At 51.2% G+C, this 27,360-nt stretch overlaps 2 protein-coding genes across 2 annotated transcripts in view; one reads left to right on the forward strand and one right to left on the reverse strand.

Moving 5' to 3' along the window:
* Positions 1-17,659, forward strand: part of LOC116941895 (uncharacterized) — a 66,457-nt gene extending 48,798 nt beyond the window's left edge. Inside the window, exons 19-25 of the mRNA XM_076067328.1 lie at positions 3,859-4,015; positions 7,592-10,529; positions 11,306-11,471; positions 11,903-12,004; positions 12,750-13,095; positions 14,027-14,143; positions 14,553-17,659. Of these exons, the coding sequence (XP_075923443.1) occupies positions 3,859-4,015; positions 7,592-10,529; positions 11,306-11,471; positions 11,903-12,004; positions 12,750-13,095; positions 14,027-14,143; positions 14,553-14,743 (4,017 nt within the window). The 3' untranslated portion in view covers positions 14,744-17,659. The remainder of the gene's footprint in view (positions 1-3,858; positions 4,016-7,591; positions 10,530-11,305; positions 11,472-11,902; positions 12,005-12,749; positions 13,096-14,026; positions 14,144-14,552) is intronic.
* STARD5 (StAR related lipid transfer domain containing 5) lies at positions 17,272-27,252 on the reverse strand. The gene is made up of 6 exons (XM_032949947.2): positions 26,840-27,252; positions 23,307-23,356; positions 22,291-22,423; positions 21,712-21,829; positions 20,743-20,836; positions 17,272-19,883 (listed from the first exon to the last, which is right to left on the reverse strand). Exons 1-6 carry the CDS (start codon positions 26,957-26,959, stop codon positions 19,736-19,738), a joined length of 663 nt encoding a protein of 220 aa, XP_032805838.2. The 5' UTR covers positions 26,960-27,252; the 3' UTR covers positions 17,272-19,735.
* Between the last annotated feature and the right edge of the window lie 108 nt (positions 27,253-27,360).

Here is a 27,360-nt window from a genome sequence, read left to right on the forward strand (position 1 = left end):
CCTCGCACTTTGCTACCCGCCCTCACATGAGCAGTGGCCAGGAATTCAATTCAGGCCCCGCCGGGTTCGTGGTGCGTTGCCCGGACCACCGTGCCACCGTTCACCTGACACTGGGCATAGGAAGGAAAGGATTTTGTGGTGAATACATATTTCCTCCCCTTATGAAGCTGCGGTGATCTTAAAATAATGGTACTTGTATGTGCTACCTCCAATATCCCTAATATGTGTTGGGTGCGTTTTATAAACGCACGTTAAGCAACACTTTGCTCACACTCTTTTTTATTCTAATTGAATAGAGAACGAAAGCATAAGCATCGACGGCTCCTCCGTGAGAAACGTAGCGTCTCTTACGAATTTGTAGGTTCTTCTCAACGAATCTGATCAATTTTACGTAATTTCCACGGGCTCTTGTTGATGTCGTAGAAAAGCGACCCGATAGGCGATCGCCCGTGATCACGAGGGTCAGGAGCGATAGCGCCCGTTCCAGGAAACGTTCGCGGGGTTTGGGTTTTTCGCGTTTCCATTGGAAGACCAGGTGTTCCTTATCACCGCCGACACATTTTGTTTCTGCGGTGTAAACTCCTCCGGCCACCCGCCCTCGCCGCCCTCAACTTCTGCCCAAGGTGCCCTCCTCCGAGGTTTTTTGACGCGATCGTCGAGGCGCCCACGCGTAAAACGCCGCCCGCCGCTGCCTCCTCGCCCGCCCCCAACGTCGGCACGGCGAAGTGGAACTCGCTTGTTTAAAGGCGCGGGTGTGCGGCGACGCGGGGACGGCTCGCAGGCTCTGACGGATCGTCGCCTTGCGCTGTCGAGGGAGCCGAGGTAGGGAGGGCTGAGGAGGAGGAGGCGGCGGCGGCGGTGGGAGTGTGGGGGCCGGCCCGGTTCACATTCTCAAGGTCCCTCTGTGCGTCCGTTCGTCTGTCCGCACATCCGTATGTCTGTCCGTCCGTGCGTCTGTCTGTCCGCACATCCGTGCGTCTGTCCGTCCGTGCGTCTGTCTGTCCGCACATCCGTGCGTCTGTCCGTACATACGTCCGTGCGTCCGTCCGTACATCCGTGCGTCTGTCCGTCCGTGCGTCTGCCTGTCCGTACGTCCGTGCGTCTGTCCGCCCGTCCGTCCTGACGTCTTTTTATGTCCGTTCCCATCAGCTGCGCAATGGCGAGTTGCAGGCAAAGCTTCGTGTTGACACGGATGCGGCGTTGCGTTGCCGTTTGATACTGCGGGGTTAGATTTTTTTTTACTCTGCACGTGGCTAAGCGAGCAAGGAGCAAACCGGTGATAATCTATATTTTTTTTTTTTTGGGGGGGGGGGGGGAAATGTTACTTAAAAAGTGTGCGTACTGCGTGAGCGTATACAGACGCTCCGGCCAGGTGTTTGAGTTCATTTGGTGGCGCAGCAGCGGTCCAGGTTGTGCGACTCCCATGTGCGTAGGACTCTCGAGTGTCAGCCGCGTTGAGCGTCGACTCCGTGCCGTCATGGTTATCCTCATCGTCGTGACCACCACCACCACCATCATCTTCAAACATCCCAGTGTAGTCCGCAGCGGTTGACCTACAGTGTCGCGGTTAGCGCACTGCGCTACGAACCCAGCCACCCGAGTTCGATTCCCGCTCACGGCCAACAAACAGTGGTGGAGTTTAGAACGGGTCTTGGCCCTCCCCTAGGTCGACTACGCCTTAAATGAGTACCTGGTGCTGTGTGTAAACATCGGCGCTGGGTGGTAGGCAAATGTGGTCGTGCGCTGTGCCAGCCTTCGTAGGTGCCCGCTCAACGGGACTTACCCCGACAGTCTGTTGAGGCTGTACGGGAGGGGGGGGGATCTTTGTATGAACGCATCCAGAACAAAGCTGCAGGTTCACTCAAATGCGGGTGGCCGTGCGGTGGTTCGATTCCTGCTCGACGACCACAGCGACCGTGTTCGACTCCGGGCCCCGGTTAGCGTCAGTGGCCAGTGACATCCGAACGTGTGTCAGGTACAGTGAGGGAAAATAGTATTTGATCACCTGCTGATTCTAGTACGTTTGCCCACTGACAAAGAAATGATCAGTCTATACTTTTTATGGTAGGTTTATTTGAACAGTGAGAGACAGAATAACAACAACAAAATCCAGAAAAACGCATGTCAAAAATGTTATAAATTGATTTGCATTTTAATGAGGGAAATAAGTATTTGACTCCTCAGAATCAGAATCAGAAAGGGTTTTATTCGCCATGTAAGTTCACACCGACACGGAATTTACTTTGGCAAAACATGACTTAGTACTTGGTGGCAAAACCCTTATTGGCAATCACAGAGGTCAGACGTTTCTTGTAGTTGGTCACCAGGTTTGCACACATCTCAGGAGGGATTTTGTCCCACTCCTCTTTGCAGATCTTCTCCAAGTCATTAAGGTTTCGAGGCTGACGTTTGGCAACTTGAACCTTCAGCTGCCTCCACAGATTTTCTATGGGATTAAGATCTGGAGACTGGCTAGGCTACTCCAGGACCTTGATGTGCCTCTTCTTGAGCCACTCCTTTGTTGCCTTGGCCGTGTGTTTTGGGTCATTGTCATGCTGGAATACCCATCCACGACCCATTTTCAATGCGCTGGCTGAGGGAAGGAGGTTCTCACCCAAGATTTGACGGTACATGGCCCCGTCCATCGTCCCTTTGATGAGGTGAAGTTGTCCTGTCCCCTTAGCAGAAAAAAAAACCCAAAGCATAATGTTTCCACCTCCATGTTTGACGGTGGGGATGGTGTTCTTGGGATCATAGGCAGCATTCCTCCTCCTCCAAACACGGCGAGTTGAGTTGATGCCAAAGAGCTCCATTTTGGTCTCATCTGACCACAACACTTTCACCCAGTTGTCCTCTGAATCATTCAGATGTTCATTGGCAAACTTCAGACGGGAATGTATATATGCTTTCTTGAGCAGGGGGACCTTGCGGGCGCTGCAGGATTTCAGTCCTTCACGGCGTAGTGTGTTACCAATTGTTTTCTTGGTGACTATGATCCCAGCTGCCTTGAGATCATTGACAAGATCCTCCCGTGTAGTTCTGGACTGATTCATCACTGTTCTCATGATCATTGCAACTACACGAGGTGAGATCTTGCATGGAGCCCCAGGCTGAGGGAGATTGACAGTTATTTTGTGTTTCTTCCATTTGCGAATAATCGCACCTACTGTTGTCACCTTCTCACCAAGCTGCTTGGCAATGGTCTTGTAGCCCATTCCAGCCTTGTGTAGGTCTACAATCTTGTCCCTGACATCTTTGGAGAGCTCTTTGGTCTTGGCCATGGTGGAGAGTTTGGAATCTGATTGATTGCTTCTGTGGACAGGTGTCTTTCATAAGGTAACAAGCTGAGATTAGGAGTACTCCCTTTAAGAGTGTGCTCCTAATTTCAGCTCGTTACCTGTATAAAAGACACCTGGGAGCCAGAAATATTTCTAATTAAGAGGGGGTCAAATACTTATTTCCCTTATTAAAATGCAAATCAATTTATACAATGTTTGACATGCGTTTTTCTGGATTTTTATTTGTATTCTGTCTCTCACTGTTCGAATAAACCTACCATTAAAATTATAGGCTGATCATTTCTTTGTCAGTGGGCAAACGTACAAAATCAGCAGGGGATCAAATACATTTTTCCCTCACTGTACCTCTCCAAGGCCACCTCATTCCTTAACGAAGACCAGTCCCGCACGCCTACGCGAGAGTAACTCTGCCTTTTGCCAATTTGCGTGCGCGTAACGTGTGCGTTCACACACTGCCCTGGGCCTCGCCTAGGTCGACTCGGCCTTAAGCGACGACCACCTGTCCCTGCTGCTCCGTGGGGGCACGGGACGAGCTATTGAGGCCTGCGCGTGTCCGCAGGAGGTGGGCGGCCGCCTGTGCTGCGGCGACGAGGTGCTGTGCGTGAACGGCGTGACGCTGTCGCTGCTGGAGCCCGACGAGGCCTGCCGCCTCTTCTGCAGCTTGCCGCTGTCCTTGCGCATGGTGCTGCGGCGAGACGCCACGCGCGCACTCCCAGGTGGGTCCGGCTCCTCCTCGCCCTCCTCCTCATCCACCTCATCATCGCCCCCCTCCTCATCCCCCTCGCCCTCGTCCTCCTCGCCCTCCTCATCCCCCTCGCCCTCCTCATCCCCCTCCTCATCCCCCTCCTCATCCCCCTCATCCTCGCCCCCCTCCTCATCCCCCTCGCCCTTGTCCTCCTCGCCCTCCTCATCCCCCTTGCCCTCCTCATCCCCCTCATCCTCGCCATCCTCCTCATCACCCTCGCCCTCCTCCTCGCCCTCCTCATCCCCCTCGCCCTCCTCCTCATCCACCTCGCCTCCTCAGCCCCCTCGCCTCCTCAGCCCCCTCGCCTCCTCAGCCCCCTCATCCTCCTCCTCATCCCCCTCGCCCTCCTCCTCTTCGCCCTCCTCATCCCCCTCGCCTCATCCCCCGAATCCTCCTCCTCCTCGCCCTCCTCATCCCCCTCGCCCTCCTCCTCATCCACCTCGCCTCCTCAGTCTCCTCCTCCTCATCCTCCTCACCCTCCTACTCCTCCCTGCCATCCTCGTCTTGATCCTCCTCCTCATCATCCTCATCAACTTCGCCATAGTCCCACCTTGTTGTCCTTCCCCCGCATCTCCACGCCTGTCAAACCCTCATCAGCAGTGCCCCACGTGATTGCAGACCAATTCGGACCTCATCGGTCACCCCGTGCCCTTACTAATCTCAACGTTCACACTACAAAGTCCCATCACAAGGGAGAAATACAAACAAATATCATGTTTTTCTTCTCCATATTGAAACGGCTGTATGTACCTGAACTCAATTTCCCTGTACAAGAAGATTACGGGGTATAAACCGTATGGGTTGACGCGGTATGTATCTCCGATGAGCATGGTTAGCTACGTACGGTGCGAAAGAGGTTGAAAGTAATTACGTGCACAGCTCCTTCTCACCATCGTCTTCATAGTCACAGTTTAAACACGTAGGCTTTCACCACCAATATTATCCATGATAAAGGGTTTTTTTGGGGGGTGGGGGGGTAGATCAAGAGGACTTCACAATTCTGCCTGTCACCCGATGAAGCTGGTCGTAATCACCAGCGAAACATCGGAACCCGAATTGTAAATGTTGTGGGTTTACTCCCACACAGCATAAAGGACGCGATCTGGGCTTGGCTGTCTTCACTCCAACGCTGTCCTCTGGACAGTCCGGTTCCTTCACCTGATGAAGGCCACTTGTGTTGTGGCCGAAACGTCGTGATTTTTGTCATTTTATTTTTACGTACGTGACTTTACCGAATAGAACCAAAGAGTATGTTTACTCTCCAATGCCCCGTTGTGCTGAACTAGCAACTAATTACGAGCACGTTTCGTTTACGTGACGAAACCTTGCCAACTGGCTGTTGTCAGGTGGTGGCGGGTTGAACGAAACACGTTTTTATTTCCGCGATCCAACCCAAAATTAAACCCCTTTATCATTCATAATCATACTCTGCACACTTCACCTCGTTCTCATCATCCTAAATTCTCCTCTTCTCCCCCACCAGCTCCTCCTCCTCCACCTTTCCTACCCGGCACACCACATCAAGTATGCACTCTCCCTCTGGCCTGTGGCTGCCACTCCTCACCGTGCCAGCTATTCCAGCCTACCGGGAAAACATTATACTACCAGTCGGATGGTGTGATTCAGTTATCACATTCGATCAAACTATTTTTTTTATTACTGAAATGAATGTTTTTATCTTTTCCTGCCATGTGCTGTGCAAGGTGGCCGTGGAAAGTTCCTTCCGCATCGTTTGGCGTCAACAGTTGTTCCTGTACAATATCTAGAGCCGCTTGGGAGTGTTTGGACGCGATACAAAGCCACGTTATGTTTATGATGAATTTCATCGTCGTCATAATCATTATGAGTATTTCGAAGCCCGGATCGGCTCCGTGTCTCTCGCTTCACGCGACTCAGCCGCCCCTTGTCAGCGCCACGCTCCAATAATGAACATTAACCACCGACCCCCGCCGGCTCAGCTCGAGCTGTAACTAAACCCCACGTTCAGGAAGGATGTGGATTTGCCAGGGATTGGTGGGGGTGGTGGGTGGGTAGATGGGGAGGTGGGTGGGTGGGTGAGGGGCTCCGGATATCCAGCGCCTGTGTTGACAGCGGCCGGGGTGCGTAATTGTGTGATTGATCGTCTTCCTGCGTCAGGGTCTCGCGTTGACCCCCGCCTCACACTGCTGCTGCTGCCTGCTGCACCTGGGCCTCGGGGGGTTAGCAGCAGCAGCAGCAGTAGAAGTGACAGCTGCAGTAGAAGACAGCAGTAGCAGGAGCTTCAATATCAGTCGAAGCAACAGCTGCAGTATAAGAAGAAGCAGCAGGAGCTGCAATAGCAAAAGCAACGGCAGCAGCAGTAGGAGCAGCGGTGAGGTTTGCTTCGCTTGTCCGAGAAGTTACAGCCCTCCTGGTATTGGCCAACATGCCGACGCTGCAAAAGTACCTCTTACATCACTCAATTGGGAAAACGCACAGCAGCGACATCGCTGCCCTCCTGTGAAAAACTTGGCAGGACCCTCCTGAAAAAGAGCCACAAGACTCATAAGCGAGTTTTGCCTTTGGGTGAAGAAGTCACACTGACTGACATGTGCGTGTCCCGCACCTTCTGATCCTTGCGACTTGTATGTATGTATGTCGAACGTCTTATACATCGCCACAAGAGAGACAAAGGCGGTCGTGGCTTTTTTCTGGCCACCCACCCCCTCGTGTAACGTGCCGGCCTTCATAGGTGCTCGCTAACAGCGCTTGCCCCAACGGTCTGTTGAGGCTATATGGGGGATCTTTGTCTTCGTCTTGAATTTCTTTCACACCGTACGTAGTCAACCGGGCGGGCGCCAGTTGGGAGGGTGTTGAGCCTTGAGCCACTCAGTGAGATTTTCCCGGGTAAGCAAGTTGATTAATAATGGCAAATGTGTGTGTGTGTGGGAAGGTATGGGAAGTGGTTAGTGCCCTGCGCAGGGAGATTTTGGTTTAAGTATTATTGGTCACACACCAACGCTTGGTCAACTCAAACCAAATGTGCAACAGTGGTGCGGTGGTGGGTAAATAAGTACGAGCACTGGGAAAACAAAGACGGTCAGTTTAAGTACAGAAGTGAGAGCTCTTTAAGACCCAAGGTCCAAACAAAAGCACAGAATGGAATATCGGCGCAGAAAGACCGAACAACGTCAGGCCATTTCAACGATTAAATTAAATCCGTTGCTGCAAAAATTTAATATTCAGACGATAATGTCGTTGTCTTAACATCACTGAGTGTGTAGATATAGCTACAGTGAGCATAACTATTACAATTTTAACAACATGACAATATGCTTACTTGTTTCTGCTGTAACTAACAAGTACTCGGATTTACCCACAAAAAGCCACATTTATCAGTAAAATGAAAATCCGTTCGAGTTCTTGGTATGTATGTACTTTGTATGTTTAACTGTTTCGCCACCATATGTAGGCAACCGTGCTAATCGAAGGTGCGGGGGAAGGACAACAAACTAAACATGCGTGAGTCATCGTAATGCTGTAGTAGTAGCAATAATCATATCAACCAATTTTATTTTTAATTTGGCAGCAGCAGAGAAAGGCACCATGAGCTCCGGCGCCATGCCAGCAGACCCCCCGATGGGGGAGGGGGGCCCGGCGGGCCAGGCTGGCGAGGCCCGGCAACGGCGCTGCGACCCCGACCCCGACTCCGACCCCCTCGTCAGCGAAACAAAACGGGAAGCGGCAGGGGAAGCGGAGCTCCCACTACGAGCGCTGCTCGCGGAACCGCAACAGAAGCAGCAGCAGGAGGAGGAAGGGGAGCAGCAAGAGGGGGAGGGGGAGCAGCAAGAGAAGCAGCAAGAGGAGGAGGTACCGCCTCCTCAAGGCAAAGGCGGAGACGACGACTACAGCTACGACAACAACAACGATGACCACAGCGACATCCCCGTGTCATACATCGACGACGTGCTCGACCAGATCTCGTTCGAGGATAGGGGTTGCAGCGATGGCGGCGGCGGTGACGGCGCGGGAGAGGGAAGTGCGGTGCCACTGGCCAGCGGAGTCGGAATAGTCGGCACGGAAGCGATAGAAGGAACGAGCGGCAGCAGCGACGAGGAAGCGAGAGAGCGGAGTGCGACGGAACCGCGCCCCGCTTCCCTCCCCGCGCTAGAAAGTTACGACCGCGAGGGAGACCGGCGCGGGACAGAGCGGGAGGCGCGGGACCGGCGCACGGACGGTTTCTCGGAGAGGGACGATCCCGCGAAGCGAGCGGCGCCAGCCGACTGCGACGACGACGACACCCGCGCCGAGCAGGAGGATCTCGCCGATCGAGCGACGCCCGGCGAGGCGCTCACCGGAGGAGGAGGCGACAGGACGCGCGGTGGCGATCCGTGCTCGGAGGCGTTCGTCGTGGCCGAGCGAGCGCCCTTGGCCTCGGATCCTCGGAGCGAGGCCGCGGATGTTGGGGCCGATGAAGACGCCGCTCGCGTCAAGGTGCTTGGTGGACACGTGCGTGACGTGGACTCGGCTCCTGGCGTAGAGAATGAAGTCTCGTCCCTTCCACGGGCAGACCGTTGCAAGGGAGATGGGCTTGTTGAGCCTCGACTGCAAGCTGTGACTGGCGGAGCGGTGGACGGTGGCGAGGGGAGGAGTGAAAATCCGAGGCAGATGGAGGACGACGTTTTTGTGCAAGGAGAGGTCAGAAACGTTAAAATGAGACCCCACTCACCTCCAGCGCCGAGCTTGGACTACAGTGACCCCAGGGCAGAAGCCTTAGGGATGAATAATCGGGAACATCCAGAGCTTCCGCAGGAGAGGTCAGTACTTCAGGGACTGCCCTGCACGGCGGTTCACCACACCTTCTGCGATGGTCAGAGTTCTGCCAACGTGGCCAAGTCCGACCGTCCTCCCAAAACGCTCCCGAAACCCAAGATCCCGCTCGCACAACTCCTGCAACGTGCCGATAGCCAAAACTCCTCCCTCGACGAGCCGCCAGGAAGCGCCGCCTGCTCTGTGACCACGAGAGCAGACCCCGAGCCCGATAAACGCACCTCTCACTCGGCGGCCAGGGTGTCGTTTGTGACTCTCTCTGGTCCTGAACAACCGCTGGACAAGGACAGGGCAATTGAAGTGACAAACATTGCGACGGCGGAGGACCAGCCAGAGGCAGTGGTGTGCAGGCCCGTGAAGCCCATGACGCCCGGCCAGATCCTGTCGAGGAGGCACTCGAAGGAGTGGGTGGCGACAAAACCAGCGGCGGATTCCTTCCGCGCCTTCAGCACCGCCAGCGTGGGCGACGAGAAGTCCAAGCAGAGATCGGCGGCAGTGGGGAGAGCCCAGAGCTTCCAGCCCAAATCGCCGCTGGTCGCGAGCCGATCCTTTCCTAGCGGAGCTTCTACGGAGGGCAAGAGAGCGAGTGGTGGCGGCAGTGGCAGCACCACGCCCGCCAAGTTCTTGAAGGTGAAAGCGACGCCGGTGATGCTGGACGACGCAGAAGACGTTCCCAAGGGAACGTCTTCTGCGTCCAGAAGCGACGCAACAAATGCTGAAGGCACCGAGAAGATCGTTATCCTCCCGTGCACTGCGACAACGACGCAGGGGCAACGGACTGCAAGCCCCATGGCCGGTGACGTTGAGAGGAGCGCGCTGTCCGATAGTCAGCCACGGAAAGTAAAATGGTCTGACACAGAAAAAGACAAATCGAGGGTGGCGGACTCGATTGAGAATTCCAAGCCGACCGGCTTGTCTGTCCGCCAGAAGATCTGCTCCTTCGAAAGCCTCTTCGGCATCCAGGACACACCCCTGTCCGGGCTGAAACCGGGGGACAGGAGGTCTGTGGTCGGGTACGTCCCCGTCGGTCACTCGGACGAGGACAAGCCAACAGCTTTGCTGAGGAAGGACGTCGCGTTTCACGGCGGGAAGAGGGAAAACCTACTGCAGCTCTCCAAGTCAACATCGTTGGACGTTCATTCTTATCAGATGACGGGCAAAAGCAAGGACGCGGCAAAGGCCAAGAGGATCTTCCACGAGAGGACCTCATCCGCGGATGGACACACGTTTACCGACAGGGGTCAGACGGCGAGCGCAGAGAGTTACCTGTCCATCGACACGAGTCCTCCTCCGGCCGCCGGAGCCGAGCACCATCCCGGGCCAAGCTCAAACTCCGTCTCCCGCTCGAGGACGTCTGGCCACCTCATGAAGCGGCCGAGCGACGATGCTTCGCCCGCTGGGAACTCCGCCTCGTCGAAAAGCGACGGCCTGGAAATCTCGTCGAGCTCGCCAGCGGTGCCGCGATCGCCAGCGGCCCGGTCCGCTCATTGGCGGTTAGAGGTTTTGCGGGACGAGGCTGCGCCAGCTCCTCCTCCAAACGCCGCTGCCGCCACAGCCACCGCTGCCACGGCCGCCACAGCTGCCGCCGCCGCCACAACCACCGCGAGCAGCAGCTCCCCCGAGTCGGCGTCCGACGAGGACAGCATTTCAGCAGCGGACAGCGACAACTGCCAGCTGGATCGCAGCTTCTCCATCAGGTGAGGCGAACAGTGGCACCGTGGCGTGGTGGTGCACAACGCCGGTGGACCCGTGCCATGGAGGCAAGTGAGAGTTGTTGGTTCCCCTAGGAAATTGAGAAACTCCCAAAGCAGCTTGCTTTGGGGTGAGGTGGTCAAACGTGGGAGTTGTGCATAACTTTGATGGATATCTCCTGATTTGTTTCTTCCCGGGTGCTCCAGTCTCCTGCTACAAGTCAAATGCTCATTCATGAAATTGGCCTAACATCTTGATATGAGATCCTCCTGAAACTCTTTGGTTCTTTCGGTAAGGTCACATAGGTAGAAAATAAAACAAAATTTAAATAATTATTAAAAATTATAATAGTTTTATTTTCTACCTACGTCACTTTACTGAAAGAACCAAAGAGTATGGATTCCTGCAGTCACGAAAGCTTCAAATCAAGATCCGCCTGAAAATAAGTATTGAGACTTATTAAGGCTATAAATTACGTTATTATAATTTTCCCCCCAATTGTGTCCTGATTGCACTATCGGCATCGCATCTTGAGACAAAGATTGCATTCGGAACTCTTAACATAGCAGTGCATCCCGTCATGTTAGAGAATGAACCGTGGAAGTAGACACTACAGACCTACCAGCTTAGCATTCTGACCTCTGAACCACCGGCCACCTCCAGGGAGCACCGAGTTTTAAGCGAGCGGGGCCCAAAGCAGTGCGGAAGCGTCGTGAGTGTGATAGCGAACGGACGGTGTGGTGCCCCCCCCCCAACCCCAACCCCCACCCCGGCCCGCAAGCCTGGCGGAGCTGAACGAGTCGGCCTCGTCGGCGCTGTGGGACGAGGGCGGGCACGAGCGCTCGCTGTCGAGCAGCTCCACGCTCTCCGTGGCTTCCGTTGCGTCACTGCTTCCGTCAGCCGAGATCGAGCGACTCGTGGAGGAGTCGCGCTCCCTCGGGGACGAGGTCGGTTCCCACCCTGCTGCTGCTGCTACCCCATTCGTCTCGACCCCCCTAGGCCTCCATCCCTTCTAGCAACGCACCCTGCCTGATATCATTTCCTTAACGATCATCATAACTTCATTTCCGCTAGCACCGCTGGGCCATCCCGCCGTGGTTCAGGAGGCCGTCTGGAATGCTCTTCCTTCCGATATTAAGAAGCCGCTGGTGCTATGCACTTTTAAATCTAGATGGAAAAGTCATTTCTTTAAAACAGTTTCTTTAAAACAGAACAGTCATTTTGGTTTGTTGTCCTTCCCCGGCACCGCCGATGAGCACATTTGGCTACGTACGGTGGGACAGAAGTTCAACATGCGTACGTGCAAATATTCGAGTGTCGCTTCCGAGGCCAAAGGCCGTTTGACCCCCCCATCCATTGGCGCGGCGCCGGCGTGCAGGGCCTGGAGGACGTGCGCGTGGTCGTGCTGCACAAGGACGAGGGCGTGGGCCTAGGCTTCAGCGTCGCCGGAGGCTGCGACCAGGAGAACGCTGTCGTCACGGTAACATAACGATTGGCTTCGTCATTTAGTTCACATGCACAACCCCCTTTTGTCAACCCACCGTTGGACGAGGGTGTCACCAATCAGTGCGCATCGTGGGTGGTTGTTTGACCATACTTCACCATGCCGGTTATTGTGGGTAGGAGGCACGGACGTGGATGCACGTTGGGATAATATACGCCAACCTCTATTGGTCGGTCATCCAAGAATTTTAAGCCCTACTTGGCTTCTGGGATCTGCCAAGATCTGGTGCATTACGGGTGATTTGGCCACCGCTCTTGTATTCAGCCTTGTCAAAGGAATTTCTGCACCCTACTGTAAGTAATATAATAGGGTAACATTTTAAAGTATTATTTTTTTAATGAAATACCTTTTCTCTTATTCAATATTCTTCTTGGAATTCACATCTGCTATTGTATTAATCAATACATTTTATTTACGTGTGCATATACACAAAAAACTCAACACATTCGTCAATAACACTGCTTAAAATTCATATAACATAATAGGCAACGTTGTGAGCAATGTCCCTTCTTCACAGCACACATCTCATCTTCCTGGCGTGCCTCCCATTTAATGGCGATGCCTTTGAAGCTGTGCTTGAATTTCAAAGCAGTTCTTTTAAACCCTACAAATGAAAAAAAATATTAAACATTTTCACGTTCATTCCATCTCGTTCTTTTTGCTACTTAACGAACAAAAAAGTAATCGAATTGCCATCCTCCGCTCTCTCGCGCGCTCGCAGATTCACCGCGTCTTCTCGCGCGGCGTGGCGGCCCAGGAGGGAACGATCCACCTGGGCGATCGCCTCCTCTCCATCAACGGCCGCTCCCTCAAGGGCGCCAGCCACGACGAGGCACTCTACGCCGTGCGCCAGGCTCGTGTGCCGCGCCAGGCCGTCGTGGTCGTGCAGAAGAGCGGCCCTGGCGGTGGTGGCGGTGCGGCGGCCGTGGGACGGCACGCGGACCCGCGGGGCGACGGAGCTTCGGGCAGCGCTCGTGGCGTGGCGCCGGTGGTGTCCGTGGCTGGCGAGGCCAACGCCGGCGATGCCGGAGACGATGGCAAGGAAAAGGGCCGGGATGGTGGCGATGGTGCGTCCCGACAAAGCGACTCTTTTTCAAACCGAAACGCTTTTGGTTCTTATCGTGTAGGAACACACATTGTCGCTGTGTCCCGGGCTGTCCCACGCGGGTGTCCAGTTGCATTCATGAGAAACAAAAGGCTTGAAAGCAATGGCCAAGAGCATCGTTAATGGCACTGCGCTTAAATCACCGTGAAGCTGCTGCCAGATGTTTAAAAACGTCAGTGCGGTGATGTCACTCGGGTGCTTGGCAGATAGCTTGACTGCGGATTTTTTTTTTACTTGTAAAGGTTTTCCCCAAATCTCAGTACAAGCGAGACTCATTCATACGAACAGAGCGCGTACGCGACGGGAATGAAAACAAAGTTTCACAATGGACTCGTAGGATTAAGCCGGCATGAGTCACGACAGGATCTTGCAGCGTGCGCTGATGCAATTTAAAAACTGACAGGGGCGAGACGGAGGCCATCATAAAAAACACAAATCGGAGACAGCCGTCGGATTGCAACACGAGTTTTGAGCCGCCCGCTCTGCTCACAACCCTGGGGAAAAAAAAAATATCTTGACTGTGATTTGACTTTTTTTTCACTAAGCAAAGCCTGAAAATAGCCACGCAGCCCGTGACACGCGGCCTCGGTCTGCAGCTACAAGGCCAGAGCTGATTCATAATCGATATTTGAGTCAGATTGCGCAAGTAAAATGGCAATGTGCGTCGTACGCACTCTGGTGGAGGAGGGTGCACGACACGTGAATCATAATATTTCGTCGCAACAGCCGATGTGTTAGAGATAAGAGCTGTTAGTTTTTGTTATTTTTCCTTTCTATCCTTTACTCAGTGCTCCCCTAATCACTCCGCTGACTGGCACGCGCTCGATTCGATCGCATCGCCGATTGCTCCGATTTGTGTTGGTTTTTGCGTCTCATCGGAATCCGGTTGCCAGGGGAGACGGTGACCATGGAGCTCGTGAAGACAGGCGCGGGCCTAGGCTTCAGCCTCGAGGGTGGCCGCGGATCCATCCACGGGGACCGGGAACTCACCGTGAGACGGGTGTTCGCCGGTGAGGAATCCCTCGCTCACACGCGCACACATTCACACACCGTAATAGACTCAATAACGTGCACACGCCTGAATTTGATGCAGGCCCACATGCGCGCACACACACACACACACGCTTGAATATATACACACACACACCCGATACACCAATTCACGTGCGAATGCACGCACACACTCAATTACGCGTGTTCACAATCGCAGCCACACACACACCCAAATGCACTCTTAAATGCACTCACGCACACGCACGCTTGCATACACAAAGACAAGCAAGCGTCTGAACATTTGCTATCCAGTCCACCGCGAATGTGCCCGCACGCCGCTGGTCCCAGCTAATGCCGATGTCGCGTTTCCCCCGCCGTGTTTCTCCGCCGCCGCCACCGCCCGCCCTGCCGCGTCGCCGTCTCAAGCGGGCGACGCGAGCGGCGTCCACGCCGGCGACGTCCTCCTCTCCATCGGGGACCGCGACGTCCGCGGCCTCTCGCGCTTCGACGCGTGGAACCTCATCAAGGCCCTGCCCGAGGGCGCGACGGCCGTCACGCTACGCCGGGCCGGCGAGGGCGGCGATGACGACGGCGGCGGCGCGAGGAGCACCTCTTGAGAAATAGAAGATGTCTTATTGTAATAATAATAATAATGCAATAAGGAGAATGGGCGATTTTAACTCGTGACGCGCCGCACAGCATTCGCTCACTCTAAAAGTGAGAGAGGGTGAGAGGGGGGCGCGAGCAGGAACCGCAGACAGGTGAGGAGGCAGCAGGCAGGTGGTAAGCCTGCGCCAGAAATTGCCCAAGCTCTGCGCTCCTATAATATATTCAGATGTCTTCAGCCAGTTGAGTTTTTTTTTTTTACACGAGGGGGCCAACGCTCTCTCCCGTACGGAAGGGACGGATGTTTGTTTAGTCCACATTTTCATCCAGCAGTATATCGATAGAGGGTTGTACATTATTTTAACGTGCTTTTAAGTAGCTGAAACAGCTGCCCTCCTCCTCCTCCTCAGCACTTCTTTGTGCTAAAGCATCGCCAATAATGTGGATCTAACAACGGACATGCGCACAACCGAGTGTACTGACGAGTGTGCAGGCGGTGTGACTGAACTGCTCCCCACCGATCGCACATTTCCCCATGCCCCCCCCCCCCATTTCATTGCTCACACCAGGGTCCATGCCGATCACGGTGCTAGGGCACTGGATGGAGAGGCTCGCAGGAAACGCATTGCATACAGCGGTGTACGGATTGTCAAAAAAGTAAACGCGGGATTCTTGCACATGCGTGATTCGATGCGTGTGCCGCGAGCCTAAAGGATTTCACATTCGTCGCCGGAATCGTTGCACCTTTTACGTAACGTTCACCAGAGTTTGAGCCCTTCTCCTCTGCGCGTAGTCACCGTAAAGTCGAAAGGTCTTGCCACGCTGCACACGGCCTCTTGGCAAATGAAGTCACTCGTAATCCCCCGGGGGACAAACAACAAGAGCTCAACTCATTCGTCAATAACGCTGCCTGCGAACGGAAAATAATATATTCAGGCAAATGCCCTTCTTCGACGAATGCGTTAAAGTTTTTTTGTTGTTGTTGTTGTTTGTGCTCTTGTGCACAATTGCCAACGCAGCATCACAAATAAATGGGAATGCATTGGAGCTGTGTTGCTGCTTCTCCCCCCCGCCGCCGTGTCGCGCACAATGAACGCATGAACGCACGTGCTCACTATCCTACGAGTTGGACGGGCGCTCAATCAAAACGGGAGTCATGCTTTAAATAAACAAAAAAGTTTTACGATTTGACGGACACATTCTTTTTTATCACCGTAACTCAGGGTTCAGGATTCTTATTTTCGTTTTTTTCTTTGCGGCGATTCGTATATTACTGTGTACGTATAAAATATTATCTTTAAGTTACTTCGCACAACGTCGCAAAGCCCGCTTGTACGCACACACACACATACCTACGAAGATTGAATGGTTCTTAAACAGGGGGCAGCACGAGCCGGGAGAGTTAATAAGAGTGGCGTGAAATTGAACCCTCCAACCCTGCAATTACTGGCACCGATGGTTGGCGCAACAAGGGAAATGCGTCAATGCAACATGGGTGGCGGCAATGCACTGCGCCCCATTTGCGTGACGTTGGGTGGCCTTGGTTTTATAGTTTTAACCGGGGCTTAATTTCAACTGGAGCTGTCTGTGGCTGAACTCCAGAAAATATCCCCCCCCCCCCCCACCAAAGGAGAAGTGGGGGGCAGGGGAGGGGGGATTGGGCAATGTCCAGCAAATATTTAATGAGAAATTAAGCCCTGGTTTTAGCTCTCCGATATGTTTTCGGGTTTGTACGGCGGGTGGTGTCCAGCACGGTGTCCGATGTTTCGTTCCGCATGTCCGGGAACTTTTTCAGGAACTGAATTGAGCCGCTCACTCTCCCTGGACTATGTGGCGTCGTCTTGGTTTTGGGTTGAGACTTGAGAGCTGTCGATGCCTTGACCTTATGGCAAGCGCGGTTTCAAGCGTTGGACTTTGTGGAGGGCATTTGTTGTAATTTTTTTCTTCCACCTTCAGGCTGCTAGCGTCTCGGATGTGGACTGATGGTAAAAAAATGGTGAAATAATAATAGCGGGAATTTTTTTGTTTTATTTAATATATTTGATTAAACTCAGCGATTGAAACGGCAGTGGCCGTTGGCTTAAAAAGTGTGTATTGTAACTTAGGCTTGTGATCCTGAGCAGAATTAGCTCATGGGAGGAAATAAAAACAATCCTCTATGGTGCTTTCTGCAACTGGTCACCTTGTCAGCCGTGGTCGATCCACTGCTGGATGAAGGCCCTCCCCTAAGCTGCCGCCGTCTCCCACGATCCTGCAGTGTAACGATCAACCTGGCACCTGCACACGAACCGATTTAATTGCTCCACCTTCTTCGTGGATATCTCAGATTTCAAGGCAATAGACATCTCGCATGAGCCGATCGAATCGCTCCATCTCGGTGGACGTCCTCCCATTTCAAGCCAAGAGATGCACAAACAGCCTCCACACTGCCGTGCTGCGTTTAACCGAAGGTGATGTGTGACACCTTCCAGTATGGGGGCTGGCGTTATAGCCGCGTGATTTTTCATACTCTACACAATGACAACAAACCTTGAGGCTGTTTTTATTGGTTAACAGATGTTTATTCTGCTCAACAAACAGCCAAGTATTCTCCATTTAAAAAAGCCATTGTGTCTGCTGCCTTAAAAAAAGTGTTTAATTGCACACTATCGTGTGACCTTTCTCATCACCATTCAATCCTTGACCGAATGTACGCGGAATATTGTCGCTCCAGCTTAGGAAAATATTTCCACTATGAACCAAACTACCATTAAGCTGGTGTGAAACGTGCACTCAATTGTATATATGGAGGTGTCATTGTGTTAACGTTATATTTTAATTACAAAGAAACACAAACGCAAACTGCCGGATGTAAAAGAAAAAAAAAACGAGAGTTTTGGTTACCAAAAAATAATAAAAAAATAAAGATTTTATATTGCTTGGCTGCACATGTGTTTGCCACGTACAGTTTTTGTGTTTTTAAAGTGATGCAAGGGAAGGTGAAAACTTTTTTTTTTCTGGGTCAGGGGGGGATGGGGGCGGAATTTAAACCAGGCAGTGTGTGACTTGGCAAGCAAGTTTTTAAGAGAATCTGCCGTATAAACTACCACGGCAGAATTCAGGGGTCAGAGAAGGTGGCTGGGTGGGGACGTTTTGCCTTGTAGTTTGTTTTTGTTATCAGCCAAGGCACTGTTTGATCATTTAATGCGGATTGACTCGAGGGCGGTGAAAGCAATACACGCGTTCAATAAGCGCCCTGTTTCCGACATCACCCTTGGAGTGTTTTTACAGTTTGGCCCTATTTCGCCATCCAATGAATCGACGAGTCGCCATTCGCGATTCAATGCCAGCACAGATTATTGTTCTTTTCACAGCGGCTGGAGGAAGTCACGTGAAATCCAGTAACGTGCATCATCGGGCCGTGATGTGTCCACTGCTGGATGACGGGTTCCGCGCAAGTATCACCATCGCGCGTTCCTGCGATACGTGTGTACAAATGGATGCATCTACACCCCCATCCTACCGTTTAACCCGTGTACATTTTTTTTTGTAAATGAAACTTCAGATGCCCATCAATGTGACAAACATTTTACATTCCAACATTCACAAGAAGTTTCAATGCATTAAAACACATTCTTTACGGTTATCGCTGCAGGCGCGCTGATAATTAGTTCTCGTTCACATGACCACACCGACCGACGTTAAAACGGCACAATCGTATCAGTTTTGCTAACACCCCCTTCCTCCTAACATAATGCAAAAATGCATTGTTATTATTTAATAAACTTTCTGTTTAAATTTTTATTATAGTATACACATTTAATATGTATTCACAATGATAATAACGAGCAGCAGCAATCCCCAGGAATGTTTAAAAGACCACAACAAAAATATACATCGAGACAAAGTGCTCACCTATTGGGGCACCTTGTATGCATGCGCAAGGAAAAATAGACACGGGCCCAGTGCAAACACATATATCGTGGCCCAAGTTTGATAAAAGTCACATCGCATTGCCACATTCATACACATCTCTTCCACTGGCACATCCGAGCCACGCACAGTGTGGGGCCCTCAAAAAACGAGAGGTTTTTTTTTTCCCACTGGAAATTTGCTGAGCCAGAACCAAACCTTAAAACTTTGGCCTCACGTGACATCTGAAATCTGGCTCGGGCCCATCCTGGGGCCAGATAAGGTGGGGTTAATAGTTTTTTGCCCTATATTGCTTCGGTCACTACACTTTAACGTGCGAGTCTGACGTAGCGCATGCACTGCTTGTGATGCCAGCAGCACGGCTCAGTTGTGACAGAAAAAAAACCTGGCACCTCCTGAGTTGCCCCGGGCTGACTTAGCAAAACCAGACCAGGATGGCTCGGTTGTACAGTGGGGAAAACAATGCTTAACCCTGTACTCAGTAGACCTGCAGGGGCCACACCTGCAGTGGCCACAGCAGCCATCATCAGCTTCTGGTTGAACCTGGGTTCACTTCTCAATGTAGCCATGCTGTGTCGGGGCAGTGAGTGAATGTTCAAGAACATCAGCACAATTCATGCATAATTAAAACCTAAGCCACCAGTGGCAGTGCCCTCTGCTCCGTTATATACCCCGCACCAGGTTCGAATTATTCAAGTGACTTCAGGTTAAATGTAAACACCGGTGTTTCCACCAGTACCTAAGTGATCACACAGCACATTCATTTTGTAAAGTACGGAACGGACAGCACTGCCACCCACTAACCCACACTCGCTTCTCGCCACCGCCTTAATGCCCTTGACAATTAATAACAATCTTCTTCTCTTTAAAAGAGTGACAAATCAAAAATGAAAAATGTCACAAATAATGACACGGACAGCACACAGATCTCCATGGTATCGCAATAAAAAAATATGCAACCGTGCATTTGAGGCCACGCGAAGACATTATTACATTTGGTGGAGGGCCAAAAAAGGGTGAAAAGTGTGGCTGATGGGAGTTGAGACCAACGAGCGGGTGGGTGGCACGGATGAGGATTACAGCGGCGTTCGTTATGGCTTGAGCGTTGTCAGCGCCTTGCTGAGATTACTGTAGAACTCGGCCATCGTGGATGGGAAGAACGAGTCGACGAGGGACCTGGGCAGGTAGCCACCCAGGTCCGTCTGGAAGAAGGTGACCATCTTCGTCTTGTTGGGCTCCCTGCGGTGAGCAGGGCGGGAAAGCGGCGTGGGAAGTCGGCGGCGTTAGGTTAGGGACATGCGGCGATTGCAGGAAATTCGCTTCTTGCATCTCCACCACGTGCTGCTCTCAATAAGATGAGAAAGCTTTAACCGATGAACTCGGTTGGTTATTGTCTTTGATAGGGCTAGGACCAGAGCTAGTCTCACACGTAAACTTTACTGTTAAATGGTGGGTAATACAAGCGGTTCAGACTCTGTATCAAATTAGAAGCTAGGATGAAACGTATTTAAAAGGGCCTCCTAAAGAAGGGGTCACAGCAATCAGAGGCAACGACAGCAGTAGTGAGTGTAATTGGCGAGTCCTTGGAGAGTGATAAAGGAGTTGCCACACATGGAAACGATCAGCCTGATACAGATAAAATGACAGATGCGATGGAGGTAGTTCAAGAAGAAAGCAGCTTCATTTATATCAAGGATATGGTGGAATTTAAACTAGAAGGCTGAGAGGATGAATAGAAACCGAGGAGTGAGTGTGGATGTATACACTCGAGTGAGGAGTGAGTGTGAAATGTGTGGAGTCATTGTGTGTGTTTCTAATGACAGTGGGAGTGAGTGCGCATGTGTGGAGCGAGTGTGCGTTTGTGTGGAGTGAGTGTGCGTAAGCACTCGCATGCGGAGTGAGTGTGCATGTGTTGCACTTGGCAGCAGAGTGTGTGTGTGGAGTGAGTGTGCGCGTGCACACTCAGGAGTGGAATGTGTGCGTGTGTGCACTCGGGAGCGCAGCGAGCGAGTGAGTGTGTGTGCGAGTCAGTGTGTGCGACGTGTGTGTGCACCCGGGAGCGGAGTGAGCGCACATGCTAGTGCTCGTGCTGCGTTACCCGGGCACGGGTAGGCACATGCAACCGCAGGGGTGATTGAATCCACGGACGTAGCCCAACTGGGGCGGGCACGATTCGTGGACCACATGCGTCGCTGCACAGACACAAAGATGCGTGCGGTAATCGGCTCCATTAAAATATCGCTCCCTTCACATTTCATATGAATATACGGGATATGTGAAGCTATACTGTGTCTCTTGAAATGCATTCCTGGTAGAATGAGATGCAATATATGATTGTCATTTTACGGGCACATCCAAAGCTGACTGGAGATGAGTAGTTGTAAATTGTAATTGCAACCACAAAGGGTTGCAGTGAAGAGTAGCCACAGCTGTTGCATCTGAAGCGTCCATCTAAAATGTCTTATCTTGACACTGATTTGTTTCGTTACACGCAGTGATAAAGAATATGTGTCCCTACTCACCCATTTCATTTCAGTATTTTATAATTATCATTGTGAGGCTGAATTAATTGTAATAATACAGGTGATGTGTTTCACAAGGAAGAAATGTACATTTAGATGTCACCAAAATATTTTTCAAAAGTGTTGTTATCAATGAGGATTCAGAAGTTCCAGTCTCTTTGTCCCCAGAAACTGAGTTTCAAGTCATGTTCCCAGGAATTTTGGGATTCCATAAAACGAGAAAGCAAGCGGGCTTAGAAACTGTGACACTTGCGCCCTCAAGTGGTTGCATATAAGACCTACTATGTTTTAACAACATAAATAAGCATACAATACGTCTTCCCTCATATATCTGCACAGGTATCTCCACGTAAAAATATAAATAATTTCCTACACGACATATCAGCCGCACGGACTGCTGGGAGTGCGCAATATCAACAGCATTGATTCCAGACAAGCAGACTCCGCACCGGTTTCGACAACACAGTGTCCCAATCTCGCCTCTCCGGCGTGTTAACTGGTTGAGCCCAGCACGCACTCGCGAGTGAGTCGCGCACGCGTCTCACCGTTGGAGGCGATGGAGCCGTCGTCGTACCGTTTGACGAGCACCACGTCCACAAAGTCACGCGCGGAGATCACGCCCATGGCAGCAGACGAGGTGATGGTGCGACACACAGACAGCTCCTGAGAAAACAAATAATCAGTTCTCATTCTTCTTCGTTCGTTTGGCGCGGAGTTTGTCAGCAACGTTTACACGTCCATGTCGCGGCTGGTGAGCGAGCCGGTGGATGGCTTCAGGAGTAGCCTCATGGTGAATGTCTGAACTACTGCCAGTAAGTGATCAAAGTGTGCAGTGGCGGTACTCTGCGGTGTATCAATTTCCAGGTCGCTGGTTCGACTTGAGTAGGCGCCTTGACTAGTAATAGTCACAGCCATACCGAGAGAAATTATGGATGTGGTGTGCCTGATGCAGAAAATATTTTGTGACTGTCAATCTGCTGAACAGACAGGGCTGAAATTATACCTTGCAAACAACCCCCACGATCGACACAGCCAGGACAGGCCTCCACCCAAAAGCAGATTGACAAAGGGGCTCGCCCAGCCGCTGTTGATCTTCTCCGTCGTTGCCCGTCACGCGAGCGTACCTCGTCCAGCAACTGCAAGATCTGGAAGGCGCGCACGTTGCGATCCCACTTGACGCGGAGGCCGTCAGGCGTGGGCTTCACGAACTCCCACAGCTCGTCGGGGGCCATCTCCAGTAGACCCTCGCCTTTGTACCTGGTGTCAGCGGGCGCCGAGCACAAGTTTACGCGATTATTTTAAAGCCCTGGCTTTTCATTTCATCATGTGAGAGGCACGCATAGCACTTACAATTAGCAACATACGTACATAGATATGTGGTGTTTCTACTACATCTGTATATAATTTGGGTATAGTGTATTCATGACATTTTGAATCTAGATTGAACTAATTTCTTTAGTACTGCTTTTGGTGTTACATTTGTCCTTTCCCCGCACCTCCGATTAGCATGGTTTGGCTACATACGGTGTGAAAGATGTCCAACATACATACAAATGTGATGCTTGTTAAAATTAAAATACAGTACCATATCAATGTCCACCGTCACCCATCAATAGAAGGTCACTTTCTCCTCAGCCTGTCCCTAAGGTCTGGAATTATCTCCCACCGGCAATCCCATCTTTTGACTCACTGTCCCCTCTTGAAATCCAGGCTTATGACTTTCTCTTCCCTGCCAATGACCGACTGCTTCTTTCTCTTGTTAACACAACAATAATAATTTCCCCCATGATGCCCCTGTCCCACTGTTTTGCAGTGTCTCAAGACGAGGTTGCATTTAGACTGGCTATATAAATCCAAAAGGTAATGTTTTGTAACATGAAATCAAATACTAAAAGTTAATTTAGGATATATTCTTTGGGTCTTTCGGTAAAGCCACGTAGATAGAAAAAAAATTATAAAAATAATAACAATATCACATAATAACAATATAGTGATATTGTTATTATTTTTATATTTTTTTCTATCTACGTGGCTTTACCGAAAGACCCAAAGAATATGAATTCCTGCAGTCACGAAAGCTTTAAGTAAAGATTTAATTTAGGATGTATAGTTTGTACACGCATGTTGTAGTTTTTCTTACAGGTAGCCAGGAAATTCTGTAGATGCTCTCCACGATATGGTAACAAGTTTCTGCAAATACAAAAAAAAACAAGCAGTAAAATATTAATGCCTAAAAGTCTGCTGGGTGGAAACATTCTAACCAGGCAGTTTTATTCTAAACGTCAATTAGCCATATTTACATATTGCAAATTAGCACCATAATTACAATGATTTCCAAGCTATCTATCATTCTTAATGAGGCATCATGGTTGTTCTTTGCCTGCTGTAATTGTTGCGTCGTCATTATATGTTTATGAAAGAAGATGGAACTGAAAACTAAACTGCCATTTAGATTAACGTACAGTGCTGCGTGTGATCTTTGAGACCAAGGCAACATGTTGCATAATTAAGCTTTGGCAATCCCCTTAGACAACAGTGTTTGCCATAATAGGGTTTGTTCCCCTTTTTCTGGCAACAAAACTGAAACCTTTTTACAAGGATTCATGTCTGCATTAACCACAATACCTGCAGTCAAAATGCAAACAAAAAACATACTATGGTAATATATGCATTGTGTGGACCAATCAGTTTCAAGGACAATGCATATATTATCATAGTATGTTTTTTGTTTGCATTTTGACTGCAGGTATTGTGGTTAATGCAGACATGAATCCTTGTAAAAAGGTTTCAGTGTTGTTGCCAGAAAAAAAGGGGAAAACCCTATTATTACATTTTGGTACTGGCAAAGGTCTAATGAAGTGTTTGCCATATTTTACAGTAAATCCCATGATATATATTGAATTGTTAATCTACCAACACAAGTATGGTTTTCCATTTTGACAAACGCAGTTTAATTATTTTAATACACTATCAAGTCCTCAGTTTCAATTAAAAAAAATTCACGTGAGTCCTGCACTGATGGGATATTTAGCCAATTCCATTCATGTGTGTTTGTCATGTGGGAGGAAACCCGAGTCACCAGCGACAATCAACCACGTATATAACAAGGGTGTAGGTAACACACACACACTGAAAGCTCTGCACAGACTGATCCAGCAATTCATTTGTGACTGCACCGCCATTGTCGTGGTCATCCCACGAGCCAGAGAAACGCAAAGCAGCGTCCAACTCTGAAAACCTAGGGGCTCTTCACTCACCAAGCGCCACCCCCTCACGTAAAAGTGACTGCAGCCCAGCCTTAACAAGTTAAGCTCTAGGAGGCGCTATGAACAGCTCATTCATTACGCAACACCGGCCTCACACCACGTGCCGTCCCTCATTGGCGGCTGGCAGAGTGGCCTCATGTGACGACACCACGTGCCAGGGCGGAGGCATAGGAGCCACTGGCTGTAGGCGTAAAAAAGGTATATGGAGCCTCTCAAATGTAAAGGGAAATATCAACGCCGGTCATGAGTTCCTGACCTTGAACTTACGTGGATTTCCTGTTGCTACACCCACTTATTTACGTTTACAATGCCGTGTAAACGTAAATAAGTGGCAGCACACGTGTGTGACTGCTGGGCACATTTACAGTTATGTTGTCAAGGTAGGGCTGGATGAGGGCCACCTCTACCCCACGCAATAATTTAACGTCGCATTTTCACTTTTTTTTTTACAATGAACTGTATATTTCATGACTAAGCAACTGGCATCTTGTCATTCTCAAATCCCTATTGTGAGAAGAGACATTTCATGACAACTATAAAATGGAACGCGTCCGTGCGGGCGACCCCAGCGGGGAGATGGAGTGATGAGATCGCTTTGTGTGCAGGCGCGGGATGGATTGTTACGCTGCGCGATGGTCACAGGTGACAGCGCATTTGGGGGAAGCCTTCAACCAGCAGGGGCTCGAACATGGCGAGTCGGTGACACCGCCTCCAGAGGCATCATCGATGCGAGTCATCGGTCTGACAGCGCCACCTACAGAAGTCAATTCGTCTCTGCAAACTCATTGCCATGACAACATCTTCGGCGAAAATACTGGAGTGTCGTGGGTGTCGTGGCTATTAACACGGGTTGGAGACTCGGCGCAGCTCCGTTTTTGTGGCGTGGTTTCAAAACACGGAAACCGAGGCGTCGCTTAGAGCGAGAAGGGATCTTCAGTTCCATCTGCATCGCTGCACCACGTGGGCACTGGACAATGGACCACAAGCCAAGAACCATGCAACCAATGATGAAACTGGCGGCACGAATCTGCGACCTGATCATTTAACTCTCCACTCTAAACATACCCCTTACAACGAGCACAACAACCACTGTAACCCCAACCGACCTTGAACCTTACCCTGAGTCAATGGGTGGTGAACCTATAACCAACCTCCACCCGCAGGTCGCAACCTACGGGGTAATGTACCTATATCCTGCCCACAGCCGCAACATTTTCCAAGGGATAAACAACAACAATTGTTCTGTCAGCGCTTTTAAGTCACTGTGCGCGCTTCGTTCTAGTGCACTATGCGATGTCGCCAGACACGATGTGTTCCGAAAGCGTTCTTAATGGTTAACGCAACGTGTGCGCGTGTGTGTTAATGTGTGGTTGCGCAACAAAAGCATGCAGAGAGTCCAGTTCGGCCCTCAGATTAATGTTTCTGCTATGACACCCAGGATCCTGGATCCCCGGCTTAATTGCGTTATTGTCGATCGAGGTGCCATCGTGGCCAAGGCCGTTGATAGTCATCACGTCTTGCCAACGACCTATACTCTCATCGACCAGATCCATAGACCTGGGGAGCTCCACTACTATGACAAGTGAACCCTGGACCTCACAGCTAACCCTGATCCCTGCATCCTGAAACAGGGAACGGGACAGCTCAATCTTATATCGTGTCAAACCCCTAGACGTGGAGGGAATTAACAGCTGGAAAGGCTTCTTCTTCATAATAAAGGCGTTTGGGTTCGATCGCCCAAGTATAAATGTGTCGCAACCCTCCACCACCCGACATGGCCAATCAGTAAGAAATTTTGTCACGTTAACAAAACGCCAATTAGTTATTTCTTCAGCCCACCGGTGTGTTTCTTATTATTATTCGTGACTCCTGTCCAACCTCTCTCGTATTTGACCAATATTCTGCATAGGCCACCGCTTCTGGTGTTGGGCATTGCCAAATCTTGAGGATGCACTGTGGCGCTGCAGGGCATCTGAGGAGATGATCCATGGTTTACATCTCCTGACCAGCCCGTGGACACTACTATTATAAACCCTGGATCACCTGTCAACTTGACAACTGGACCTTAACCCCAGACCTAAACCCTTCCATCCCTGCACCTTGCATCGAGAAGAAACGTGACGACTCAAACCCTGGTCCCGAACCCTACCACACCTCAACTTGACAGCTGGACTTGACAGATCCCACCTATTTGTAACCTTAGACCCTGGACACTGTGACACCAGACCTAAGCATGCACGCTGATCTCCTCCTCTCGACCCGGCGCCCATGAAATACTAATCATCCGATCAGCACGGTTGGCCACGTACGGTGCGAAAGAAGTTCAACATACGGTGGAGGTTACGCAGCCCAGGTCACAAGGGGAGGAGGGGCTTCAATCTCAATAGCAACGCCGCGCAAAACTCACGTTGGACTTGGCGACTCGCCAGCCACCGTCGTCCTTGCTGTAGCCCACCAGCTTGTCGGCCACCGAGTCCGCCATGCCCCTGTAGTCGGCGAAGAGAGAGGAGAGAGCCGCGCCGCTCATCTTTGCCGGTCGACGCTCGTGGTGTGACAGTCGTCGTGGTGGTGGTTGAGGGTGGTGGGGGTCCTTTGCGCGATGACGTCACCGCGCGCGACCCGCAAGCGACGCGGTGACGCCGAAACCGCACCCGCCGTGGTTTTACGTCACCGCGCACGAGTTCATCGAGAAGCGCGATAATTCGATGGAGTCGTGACGCACGGATGCGCAACGCCGGGGTTGGGGAGAGGGGGGGGGAACGTAAACGCGTCACAGCGCGCACGATAACAACAGGCGATCCTCGAGTCTCTCTGAGTTATGACGCGAGATCGCCAAAGCGAATTTTATGCAATGGCGGCGCTCACGTGACGTCATAGCTTGGAAGCCATCGCGCTCACGTGACGTCACACTTCTTGAAGGTCACGAGC

Source organism: Petromyzon marinus, chromosome 1 (assembly GCF_048934315.1).
Source record: "Petromyzon marinus isolate PM22_M1 ecotype Great Lakes invasive population chromosome 1, UKy_Petmar_22M1.pri1.0, whole genome shotgun sequence".
NCBI lineage: Eukaryota > Metazoa > Chordata > Hyperoartia > Petromyzontiformes > Petromyzontidae > Petromyzon > Petromyzon marinus.

Coding starts and splice junctions, on each gene's coding strand:
- STARD5 (XM_032949947.2), bottom strand. CDS start 26,959: ATGAGCGGCGCGGCTCTCTCCTCTCTCTTCGCCGACTACAGGGGCATG. Junction 23,357..26,839: donor GGCGAGTCGCCAAGTCCAAC/GTGAGTTTTGCG, acceptor TTGTATTTGCAG/AAACTTGTTACCATATCGTG. Junction 20,837..21,711: donor CGGCTCCATCGCCTCCAACG/GTGAGACGCGTG, acceptor GTGTCTGTGCAG/CGACGCATGTGGTCCACGAA.